Genomic DNA, 13143 nt, shown 5'->3' on the forward strand with positions numbered 1-13143 from the left:
ACGTAGAAGTAAGCTTACAACTGATGGCAGTGGATGGATGTGCATGGTGAAATAAGCACGCATATGTGCATGTCGCACCCAAGGCCAAGTTTCCCAGCAAGAAATGGAAATGGAAGAGAAAAAAACTCTTTTTGCAAGTGAATGGAAAGGAACACATCAGTCTGGCAGACATACTAATAACCCTTTGTCTGATTCTGAGAGATGCACCTTTCATTTAGTCCGACTGAGATAACAGCCATACATCATGCTGGCAGGCATGTGACTTAAAAGAATGATGATCAGCCATGTTCACAGAGAACAATCATTCACCTCCAGCTCACACAGCAGTCCTTAGGAGCAGGCAAACAGCTACAAAGGGCAAAAACAAAGCCCTATTTCAAGGCAACAAAAGAAAACGACAAAGTAATTTGCCTTTGACAGTGTTTTATATAGTGATGCATCATTTCCCTGGGAACAAGCTCTATCAAGAAGTATTGGCCATTATTTGGATCAATTACAAGCCATCTGATATCAGGAAGACAAGGAAGTGCATGTTAAAACCACTAACTGTAACTGAAGTCCTTTGAAAACTTAGTATCTGGTTTCCTCTTAATTTTTTGTCTCAGTGGCATAGTAAGTTCTATGCAAGATGGACAACTAGGAAGGGGGTGCAGATACAGTCATGCATGAGTAAGATTCATTCAAATTATAATCCTTCAAATTTTCAGGAGATCAAACCCCTTTCTACCATCCTCGGTTTTTCAGTGGTGGAGTCCACCATTCCTGTGCAAACGACCTACCTACACACAAGGGATTGACAGGAAGTAATTATATCTTATTGATATGAGCCATACTGTTTACTGTTCACTCTCCTGACGCCAAATAGAGCGGTGTTAAGTTATTGCTTTATACGTTCAACTGGTGAAACACTGGGGGGCTTTTATTGTGAAAAAGTCACAGGAAACAATGCATTTATCACCAATGTTGGCACTGTTAACTCTTCTGTTGTATTTCTATGAAAGTATCCGTTCAACAAGTGTTTTCTGCCCCATGAATTCTGGGATCTGTAGTGTCAGACGGCACTTGCTGTTCCACCCAGTAACCACGGGTGTTTAACCACAGGTGTTGACAAATCAGGACTGAAATCTTCTAACTTTAGCTCTTTCCACAACACTAAGCCCGTGGATGGAAACACAGGCACACTCTGCCGTTACTGTCCAAATATTAGCTAACAAGTAGTCCTGCATAGCCAGACGTACGTCCCCAGCGCTGTGTCAGTGCTGCACCCACTAGCACTCTGCTATAGGGGAAAAAACCCTCCGGCTTGTTTGGATTTCAAATCCCAATCGTCTTGGAGGTGCTGAGACCACGATGCAGCGACAGGGGAGACGAGCCCTGGCATTAAAATTGCTAAATCTCCACAACTCAATATAGTACATCAATATTCTTTGAATAGCTTTACAACCGACCATTCACCGAAAGAACTAAGCCAATTTGCCAACCTGCTATTTTGCACAATCCAAATCTTCCTCAAAACTTGCCATATTCAGCGCGTAGGTCTCTAGCTCAGAGGTTTTTGTTGTTTCCTGAAGCGATGGGGATTTTAAAAATGATAACACTCAGAAAGCAGGAGAGGAGAATGCCTCGTGATATCGGCCAATAGCAGGCTTATACCCACAGACTACATTCGGTGAGTCGGGCAAGCTAAAAAGTGGCAGCATCTTTTGGCAGAATCATAGAAGAAATCTTTTAATGCGACAATAATGATAATAATAAGAATAATCTTTATTTGTAGAGCACTTTTTCAAAAACAAGTTACAAATTGCATTACCAAGTGTAAAGACAATAATACCCAAGAGACAATAATACAAAAAGATAAAAGCATGAAAACATTGAAGATAAATATAAAATGAGTAATTTACAATGAAATAAAAGGGATAAAATAAAGTCAAATAAGATCGGGAAAGGCTCTCCTATAAAAGTATGTTTTAAGAAGGGACTTAAAAGAGTTCACTGACTCAGCTGACCTGATTTCCTCGATACAAATGCAACATACATGTGGGATTTCTTCAACTGGACTAAAATGAACAAAAAGATTCCGAATGCATGTAGTCATGGTAGGCTGTTACTACTGTAACACCATGGTGGGTGGCGTGAAGCCTTCATGAAAGTGTGTGTCCTACAGTCCTGCAAGGGCAATATTTCAACACGTCTCAAGCCACTTTAGTGCTGTTTCACATTTGGACATTTCTATTGAGCTTTTCTAATTCAATAAATCAAACTGGGCGTGAAGCAGGGACGCATGAGGACCACTAACACTGGTGCCTTTCTGAGAAGAAGGCCAAAGGGGAAAAAAGTCAAAACCAGGATTTGCTGTTAGTTGTTTGGGAGTGACCATGTGACTCTTGCGGCCATAAAGCATTTTTTTGTCAGCAGCCTTATCTCCCTGGATCTGGAGTTACAGTACGACTTTTGTAGTCTTGCAGGACTGGAAGATCTGATTCGCTTTGATCCCGCTTAATAGAGTTTGGTAAATGATCTCAGTTCTCACACACACACACACACACACACACACACACACACACACACACACACACACACACACACACACACACACACACACACACACACACACACAGAATCAGACCGTCACACAGGTGAAAGCTCCCCTTCTTGCGGATCGTTGAGCCAAGCCTTGAAGCAGAAAAAAAGAAAATGTGCTTCCACTCAGAAGGAGGCTTTGTGCTCACTGCACACTCTGCTTTTTAACAATATCACTCTGCAGCTCTGACGCACATGTATCTGTCATAAACGCGTAGTTCATATAGTTATATATAAGCTCTATTACATATAGCTTTCAGTCTTCGCATACAGAAACCAAACAACTTTTTATGAAATAACTGGAAGGTGTTGTTGCCGTATTTGCCAAAGCGGCAAGCACAAAGCCGTAGAAAAACAACAACTAATGCCTTAGAGAGTGAGTGAAGGAGCCACAGGGAGCCTGAGAGAGGGAGGGAGTTTGTCAGTCAGCGTTTATCTGTGGTATGGTGATGACTCTTTTCCTCCAACCTCTCTGCGAACTAAGCGCTTCCTGCCTTTTGAGTGCATGCAGCCATTTTTGTCCTTGAAACTAAAGCACATGCAATGAATTACAACCATTTTAAAGAGCTGTCAAGAAACAAGAGAGGGCTGGTTGGAAGAGAGATGGTGTGGAGGAGGAATTTGAAGCCGCGCTCTGGGAGAAAGAGAGGCGAGTCAAACAGAGAAGTGAAAAACTGCAGAGACGCTTCTGAGCCTTTGATGTCCGCGGGAGCAGAAAAAGCTGCTCTCGCCTCCCTCCAGGCGGGGCAGGAGTGTCAGGGAGGGACTCACGATAGAGTCAAGGCTTGTACTAACTACGACAACAGTTTCCCCATGCAAACATACCCCTCATATGCTTAATACATAACCATTTGTGTTGTAAAGCTTTGGCATATGTTACATCTCACTTATCTAGATGCCAAAGATCTTTTATTGTGCAGTTGATAATAAAACTATTCAGGAGGAAAACTGACTGTGTACGCTGTTTTATTTCTTGTACTGATGATTTAAAGTTATAGTGCGTAGTTTCTGTCGCCCCCATGAGGAATTCTAAGTGACGACAACAAAACTCAAGTCCACCATGTTCCCCCCCCCCACCCCCGTCCACGCAGTTGCTAGTAGCCAAGGAGGACACGGAGGATTAAAAAGCCATGATCCGAAGAGGTCATTATCGTCACTTGAGTTTTTGAGCGGGAAAGTCGCCGACGCCACAATCTTGTGAACATAGTCACACTGAGAGACCCTGAGAGACTTGTGTGGAGTTGAGAGTCTTAATTAGCTTAAAGCTGTAAGAATCCAATTTTACACAAAATGGATGGAAAAGAAAACTTCTGGTGTACAGATAATAAACTAAGGCGAAGAGTCTACTTTTGCTTTGTAATAAATGCTGACGTCAGCATGCAAACACGCTCACACGGACAATGCAAATAAGCTGATGCGTTTAGCATGCTAACAACGTCTTTACTAAATATAATGACAATCGAGACAGACATTTCACTCAAAACCATAACAGTTCGCCTCATGGTGGCACAACTCGAAAAGTCAGGATCAATCCTCTGGGCACCATAAATATAAAAATAATAATAATAATAATAATAATAATAATAATATATAGGGCTGGGCGATATAGAGAAAATCCAATATTACAATATTCTTGACCAAATACCTCAATGTTGATATTGCGACTATATTGCACGGTTGACTATTGGTGCTTTAACAAAATGCTATTTACATAATGAGATTTTTGATAAATATTCTCCAGAAATGATTTAATTACTTAGTGGGTAGAGGTAAATAATAGAACAGCTAGACCAGTCTGGTAAGTTAAGTTCACTTTACTGTAATACAACCTGTAAAATCAGGACACTTACCATTTTACAATATTACAACACATCCAAAATCTAAGACAATATCTAGTCTCATATCGCGATATCGATACAACATCGATATATTGCCCAGCCCTAAATATATATAATAGGTATTTCAGCCTGGATCAAAGTGGTGGACTGACCAACTTAACAATCCAGAGCCGAGCCATGAGCATGGCTAAAATGTGCTGTGTTTACGTGAGCTAACTTAGTCTCAAAAGCAATGTACGATGTATACACGACATTCTCCCTTCACCTGGGGGAGAACACTAAACCGTTACCGTCGACTTCCCCACCAGCAGCATATTAAATCTACCACCACATGGTTCTCTGTAAATCTCTATAAAATGTGGCCTTGATCCCCAGGGAAGGGATAGCTTGGCCCCCACACCTGCCATGGATCAGCCGGCTTTCCTCTGTACTCCCAGTGGATCGGTTACAACTGGAAGGTTGGAGGACAGGTGCTTCACTTGACCTGCACTGTCAGGACAAATTCAGAAAAAGGTCACACAGGATACCCATCTCACTGGGAATGCAAAAATGCCAAGGTATTCTCAACTGTTTCACCCTACATGATTGAATTCCACTAACCCCTGCCTGGCCCTGTGTCAGGTACAGTGCCATCAAAGGAAAATTATCGCAATATGTGTGTGCGTGCATGTGCTCTTTTATAGGCAGGTGACTCACTGCTCTCCATTGTAATGGATGCGTGGCTGTGGCTACATGATGGCACAACTTAAAAGAGCTGCTACTCCTTCCGTGCCCTGGTGGTTTCTCAGAGGGACAGACAATAAAACTGCTCGAAAAGAAGAGCGAGACAAAGCCTGTCTCATTAACGTTTCATTTAAGTGAACACACACACACACACACACACACACAATTTATTCATGTCCACATGAAGAAAAATGGAACAGGGACACAAATATTACAGGTGCAGTACAATACATACACAAACTCATGGACCAGTGGCATGCAGCAGGTCTTTTACAATATCACTTAATAAGCACAATACTCAGTTCTTAACCCTTCTTAACGTTTTTTGTGGGGGGGGTTTTGTCAACACTTAGGTAACTTTTTCAACATTTTTATGGCTTTTTCCTGACGTTTTTCTGACTTTTTCAATGTTTTGGTCATTATTTTTTTTACGTTTGTGGCGCTTTTTCTAAAGCCCAGGCAGTTTTTTTCTCTTGTTTTTCTTGCTTTTTCTAACGTTTGTCTTCCCTCAATATTTTCTGTTATAAAAAAACTTTGAAAACGGTCAAATTTGACCCCGAGGACAACATGAGGGTTAAGGGTAGAAGTAGCAACGTCTCCGCCATATGTGTAGACTGCGAATAATAGCGGGTATGGAACAGTACTTTGCAAGCTGTTTAGCCTCTTTTTGGCCATCCCAAGTTGTTGCAACCCTCTTACTACCAACTTGTGTGTGTCCTGGGCTACCAAATATGAAAATGAGTAGTCTGCACCTATAGCCTAGCTCTGAGATGGTGTTCAGGAGTGGTTGGTATTTAACTACCTTAGTGTAGAAAGCCTCCTCCATTCTGGAATCAAAGCTGCAGCCTACCTCCAAAATGTCCACCTCGCTGGACTCCTCATTGATAATAACAACATCTGGTGTATTGGCAACCAGGTGTAAGAAAGTACTGAGGTTACTATTACTAAACATGGGGGGTTTACCTGAGAATGTTTGTACATTCTCACTGAGGGTGGAAAGGGATTTGATATGTCTTTCAAAATGAGGTCTACTATTCTGTCATGACGTGCTATGTACATTACACACACACACACACACACACACACGCACGCACGCACACGCCCTGTCGGTGGGCCTGTTCAAGGATAAGTCCCCCAAGTAGTAATGCCTCTACCATACTGCATTGTTTGTGTGTTTTTGCATCATCCACATAGATGTGCTACAAATAACTTGGAATTAAACATGTCACTCTTTTGCACAAATGTAAGAGGAAGTGTCTTGGCTGAGTGAAACAGTGACTGGAAGTATACTGAAGTAACAGATCCTTTCTCTGGTGAGGAGAGCTATGAAAACTAGAAAAGAATGTGTTGTATAACGTCAATGAATTCCAGACCTGGTCTAATGACTTAAAAAGAAGGGGGCCGGCAGGATTAAGAGATTTGCCATCTTTCCTTTTACCTGCTTCTCCCTTCTTCCCTGTGCCCTAGGACGCATCTCAACAGCCATCTCTGGTGGAAGAGGGTGGACAGGACAGCACTAGCCCCTGCTTCCTGTGCTGCAGGCTGCAGCTTTGTCAGATCCCCCTGCTCAGGAGAAACCATTAGTCCAGAGCTTGGCTGACAGGTCGGACACACGTGGGGGTCTGTTCAAGGCGAGAGCCAGAGGCAACATGGAATCGTAGTCTCAGATCACTAAAGGAAGGAGACGATAGAAAAGCAACAGCAGGCGGGCTGAACTGATGACCATATGGAAATACATAACACAAACAAGTCTTGACAGCAGATCTGTGTGGGCTGGACACATAAAATGGTATGAATAATCTCCGTATCAACATCACTGATCAGGATTCTCATGCTGGCTTTAGAGTTGATGTTTGTCCCAAAATTGTCCCCCCCCATTCTTTTTTTTACCCAACCAGCAGTTAATCTGAGAAAAGTCTGCGTTGTTTTGAACAGGCGCTGTGGATAAGAAAGGGGAAATTGTGAGCTTATAGTGATTTCATTCATACCTTTATATAACTGCCAGTGTCGCCAAGGGGCAGATGGGAGGGATGGGGATGGGGACGGGACTCTACTGCTGTTTATGTTGCGGTCTCATATGGTGTCCATACCAGTGGACATGGCAGAGCTTTGCATGCCAGACATGCACGCTGTGAATGTCCACTGGGGCTTGCAGCAAAATTTGGAGCAGGCCTTTGTCCACTGTTACTACTACTGTTACTGTGTTGTGAGAAGACATAAGAATTGGACTTCAGAGAATGAGTTTAATCCTGGAGGATGTTCCAGATTAATTAGCAAGTCAATAATTAGAGGGTTCTATCTGTGCAAGAAAATATAAAAGTGAGGACAAAGCACCAAGTTTAATATGAAAACTCGTCATCCACGCTCATCCTATGATCAGCCACTTTACGGAAGATATTCCTTTCATTGCACTTCATCTGCATCCCTGGCTGTTGCTATGCATCTCAAGTCTTCCAAAAACTTGGATTCGGAGTCAAATCAATTTCCTGATCCCTTTCTGATGATTTTCAAATTTCTCATAAGTTGTATTGAATTTTCATCTCAGCAAGACTTCTCACACAGCAAGGAGTTTAGAGGCTTTATATGAAACAAAAAAAGCCAAATATATGTTTTTGATATCTATGTTATGCACAGCAGCACCTCCAACAACATGTAAAGTAGTGAGGAGCCCCGAGGAGCCCTGCACAGGCTGTTATCTCATCCAGGGAGATAGGAAGTATGGACAGGAAATCTAGAGGGAGGGGGAGGAGGGGGCCCATATGGGAAGTGCAGTGTAAACAGTCTCGGTTTTTTAATCATCCCGGCTCACGTTCGGAGCTGGACACACTTTGATGTTCTCCCTGAGCGCCGCCTCCGCCCTCCCATCCCTCGTTCCCAAACGGCCGTGCTGAGCGCCAGCAGGGAAACAGATAGTGGCCTCGGACCGTCGAGGGCTCAGGGAGAGCCGAGGAGGCATTCAGTACCTTGTGGGACACCGAGAAGGGAGGCGAAGGAATGTGAAGTGGTTCAGAGTTAACTTGTGTTCATTCAATTGCCTGCCCTGCCTTAATTATAGCTGATGTATTTAAGGGAGCTCTCAAAAGGTCAATTCAACATTTCAGAGTACAAAGACCCAAAAGTACGGCATGAGGAAGAAAACAAAGTCAAGACGGCTTTAAGAGAAAATAGGTGGAGCTCCTTTGATGTCCTTTAATTGGGCACGATGCCCGTTGGAGGATAAACTCCAACTCCTTCTCTCAACAGAGGACAGTTGACAAAACTCTCAAGTTCAAAGTTATCCCAGAAGCCTTTGCACGTCCCCTCTGGTCATAATGTAAGCTTCCTTTTGAATAAGGGGGAGAGAGAGTCAAAATTCCTCAGCACTTGTATTTGTCCAAATAGTGCTGGCCAGACCCCAGCCAGTGTTCCAGTGAACGTGTTCATTCAGAGGACAGGGCATACTTCCAGGGAGATCACAGTTTAATAGATCAGAGCGAGATGCGTACCAAAGCAAAGTCTTATGACTTGAATAGAGGGAAACTGTGGATTTCTTCTATCCCAAGCACTCAGTTTGTTCCTAACATGCATTAGCAAAGCAGGATTTGGTGATTTATAAGATAAATAACTTCAGTTCTACCATTACAAAATGATTGCCAAAGAAAAAGGGTTGAATACGTGCATCTGCATGGTTTACCATAACAGCCGGCGTAGGGTCATCTTTTTCAACATTGTACGACAGATACAAAAAGCCTTGCAGTTTTTTAACATTTCTGTTTAACTTCTAATGCCACATACCGGTTTCTTAGATATCAACCTCTAAAATTAGACAATTCAAATAAAACCGCACGGCATCCCAAGGGAGCGACATGTTGATGAAGATCAGCGTGTCAAGTGGTAACTGCTTCAGCGTGGTCCAGAGTAAAGACTGGGGGTAACTTCTCTTAAAGTGCACCTGCTGAACTCAGAGGCAGGATGTAATCTTATTAGAAGACAACCCTCCCCCCCGTCCATCCAGTGGAAAAGAAGTACATAAAGCGGGACCTTCAAGCAGCATGCAGAGGCAATGAGGACCTGTTGGAACAGGCCTAAGCTGGAACAAAGAGCATCCTGCAGCATAAAACCACCCCTGTGCATTGTGGGAACAGCCCGGGAAGTGAGCCTGAACAAACTATACCTTCCTAGCCTTGGACAGAACCACAATCAGTGGTCTGCTTTAGGGAAACAAGGACACAGAGTGGACAAAACCCAAAGGTACAGACTTTTTGGCCAGCAGAAAGTAAAAAAGAAAAGAGGGATTTTATCAGGATAGGAGTACGGAGCTGTCGCCCGTTCTGACTAGCAGAGATAAAAAGAATAGTTTGAATGTGGCACTGGTGTACATTTCTTCACACCGTTATGGAAATCAGATTTCACTTCTACAATCTTGATCAAGCTCATCACCCATGTGCTACCTTGATATGTACATGTTGCTGAAGCTCTTTGCTGAGAACAGATGACAGGTTAATATCTTTCTGTGCATTTTTTTCTTTACAGCCCATTTGCATTTGGAACGCTACAAACTACTCTGCCTGGCTTTAAGGGAAGCCAAATAACGAAAGCTGGAAATTCCAGAAAGCTGGAAGTGTCTTTGATCTCACCTGCCTGGCCTGCGCAGTGAAACGCATCCATAACATGTTGTCAACGTCCCGCACAGACACATTAAAGCCAAATCACTTTTCACTGGAAAGGGAGAAAGCGTTTGACTTACAGTGCCCTAATACTGGCCTTTCTCTGTGGGGAAGTCATGTAAATCCTTATCAATCATGGCTAACGGCAGCATCTGGCATGCCATTCACAAAACCTCCCACGCCTAGTGAGTGAGAAGAGACATGATCCTACAGCACCTTATATCTGTTGTCCCGTTTCTCTGGAGACTGTAAATAAATTGACACAGCCAAGCTTTAAGGCCCGGGAGCCTTAATCCACTCCTGAATCCTAAATATGCACACTGAACAGAGCATATACTTTCCAGTGCAAGGTAACAGCATGCCTCTTTTTTTCTAAAATGGTAAAAAAAAGAAAAAGCACTTTTGCTTAAATCACAGGTTTGCATGAGTCTAAACATGATTTTCTGTGTTGTTTAAACAGTCTTTGACCACACCTTGATATTAAAAATGTTGAAAGAGCATTAGATGCCATAAATAGTTACTGCAAAACAAAGCTGCCATCTTTGAAAAGACACACATAAAAAGGTTGGCAACCTCAACCAAACCCATGTTGTTCCAAGGAAAATTGAAAATAGATATAAGACAAACCAACCTCAATAACACATGTATGGCATCACTGTTGTTCAAGGAAATTACCTTTTCAGTCAGAACATGCTGAACAGCTCTCTGAAGGATACAATGTACTCTAACTCACGGTCACTTTTTGTTATCAGTATTTTGAAGGCGTATAGCAACAAGTCCAGGTGTTAACATCATTTGGGTTATCAGACGGTGGATGCTGTGTAAACAGTTGTTTAGGTTAGAGAAACTTGGGGCCACAATAGTAATTTCAAAGGAATTATGCACGTTTTTTGTTTTTTTTCCATTTGACTTTTTACTCTCTGTTTGACACTATTTCACTTTATCAATAATTTTTCCAATACTGTGAAGGGAGAACATACAAGTTTAATAATACTGATCTGGTCTCTAAGTTATTTGTCCATTTGTACAAATAGAAGACTTTTACAATAAAATGATCAATGACAGGGTCCTCTGGGACCAAACAATTATCAGAGGTCAATGTACTGCAAGGCAAAAAGGATGCCAAGTGGTAAAGCTGTGGTCTCAGATATCCCCATAGCCTCTATCTACATTGCTCAAGTTCCTTTGTGCAAGGCATTACATTCCTACTGGTACTAGTGACTTGCAGAGGAGCCTGTAGACACGTCAGGCCCCTGTGACACAGCTGAACTACAACTCTGACTACAGGTGTCCACCTGCACCCCTGTCCTGTGATTTCCTTTTTATAGGAGGTACAGTGAATTAAGCCTGGGAAAGGGAAGCCCCGGATGCTTTTCTATGACACCTTACCTGCATGAGTTTTCCCTCCGCGTAGCCGGCACTTCCTCCCACGAACAACCCTTGCAAGGTGATGGTCTTCCCCGTCAGCTCATGATTCAGCAGTGCCACCTTGATGACAGCTCGGAGGGCCGGCCGCTCGGACTCCAGGCCCGGCTGGCCCAGCACCACCTGCAGGGCCGCCATGAGCAGCCACGGCCAGAGCCCGGCCAGGCGCCGCTGGGGGACGATCATGGCCTCGGCTGTAGCGGCGGGGCCCGGCCGCACATGGTGGACTTCAAAGCAGGCAAGCACCGCGGAAAAACAAACGGACAAAGTAGATGTCCCACTTCTTCTCGACTACTGCTAAACAGATCCAATCCAAACTTTTAAAGCTGAAGGTCTGCCATCATAACTCACGGTTGAATGTCCTAAAACTTCCATTCAGCACCAGTTACATTGAAACTCCACACGTTATAGAAAATGCAGATTAGGCTACTCAGTGGCCAGTCCCCATGGAACAATCCTCAGAGAAAACCGAGCTACAAGAAGCTTGAATGAACTTTTATCCAGTGTCATAGAAACACTGCACGCTCACAGACACACGCAGTGCTGTCTCAGAGCTTGAAGTGTGCATTGGTTTCCAACAGCCTGGTCCTCATGAGATACACAACTAATGGAAAGTGTTTGCGTTATGGAGCTGCTGTATCCTCTCCCAGAAGGGCACGTCCTGGCAACAGTGCGTCAATCTTCATCAGTATCCAAACTGCTGTTCTTTATTGTTATTAATATTACAGTGTACGCCAGTCACTGTACCTTATAATAACCAAACACACAAACAGAAGCGTCAGAAGATAGCACATCCTGTGGGCGCCACATTTTCTGGATACATCCACAAAAACGCAACGGAGCGACAACTTGAACTTCAAAGGCGGGGGGGCAGGTTGCCGTCGGAGAGTTAGGAGGCATGTTGACAGATAGCGCAGTGCCAAAAAGTTGGGTAATATTTTTACAACTAAGGAGTTGCGAAAAATAATCCTCGAAGTTGTTAAATGCAGCAGGCTACCCCGCTCTCTCTAATTATTAACCCGAGCAAACGCACCGCTGCCTTGCTTCACGTACTTGGTGATTATGGGTCCGAAACCAAAGCGACTTCTCTAACCAACCCATCAACTTATTCTCTCCAGTCGCTCCTCATTTAAACCAACTCACTGTAAAAACACACACACACACACACAGACACACACACACACAGGCTATTCTCTGAGTTCAGTGCCTCCGCTGCACTGTAAGAAATTAGAGACGATCCTCCCGAGAGCACTGAGGGAAAATGAATTGTTTATCAAAATCATCAGAGATTACACAGTAGGAACACTCCAAAAAGTACGGGATAAGAGTGGTCCAAACTCCGCGTGATCTCCATTTAAAGTTGGTAAAGTGAAGAGACGCCGTGTACAGTTACGACACCGTCCCCAAAGTCTGCCTCCCGGACTGTCTCTCGCTCCCCTGGGATCTCATTGACACTCTCTACCTGCTCGCTGTCCTGCGGCCTTCCAGTGCTGTCGGAGATTGGGACTTTATAGAAACGATGCACAGGAACGGCCAGATGTTTGGGGAAGGGTGGATTTTTGTCACCTGCCTTTTTTAGAAGGAGAAACCGTGTTAAAGTAGGCTACTTTAGGTTATTATTATTACGCTGCTATCAAAATTCAAAGTTATAGTAACAAAAATTTACTAATCTTCATGCAATGCGATGTGACTGTCAAATGACAGTCTTTGATAATAAGCAGCTATCAAATACCAGTAGTAATTACAGGCTTCGTTTTCAACCCCCAAAACGCTTGCATGTTACAGAATAAAAAAATAATGAAGTATCAACGTAAAGGAGCTTCCGAGTAGCACCTGAAGGCCACATTGGAGACTGAGGGCGGAGTCGCTGTCGCAGCAGCAGCGGATCAAAACCGGGGAAGTGTCTCCCTCTAGTGTACACCCCCCCCCCC

At 43.5% G+C, this 13143-nt stretch overlaps 1 protein-coding gene across 2 annotated transcripts in view; it reads right to left on the reverse strand.

Moving 5' to 3' along the window:
* rnf43 (ring finger protein 43) overlaps nucleotides 1-12682 on the reverse strand; it is a gene marked incomplete at its 3' end in the record, with an annotated part of 95082 nt that extends 82400 nt beyond the window's left edge. For both annotated transcript variants that reach the window (XM_032533673.1, XM_032533672.1), the window contains 1 exon segment: nucleotides 11177-12682. In XM_032533673.1, coding sequence (XP_032389564.1) covers nucleotides 11177-11398 — 222 coding nt within the window. In that variant the 5' untranslated portion in view covers nucleotides 11399-12682.
* Nucleotides 12683-13143: the final 461 nt, after the last annotated feature.

Source organism: Etheostoma spectabile, chromosome 13 (assembly GCF_008692095.1).
Source record: "Etheostoma spectabile isolate EspeVRDwgs_2016 chromosome 13, UIUC_Espe_1.0, whole genome shotgun sequence".
Lineage (NCBI taxonomy): Eukaryota > Metazoa > Chordata > Actinopteri > Perciformes > Percidae > Etheostoma > Etheostoma spectabile.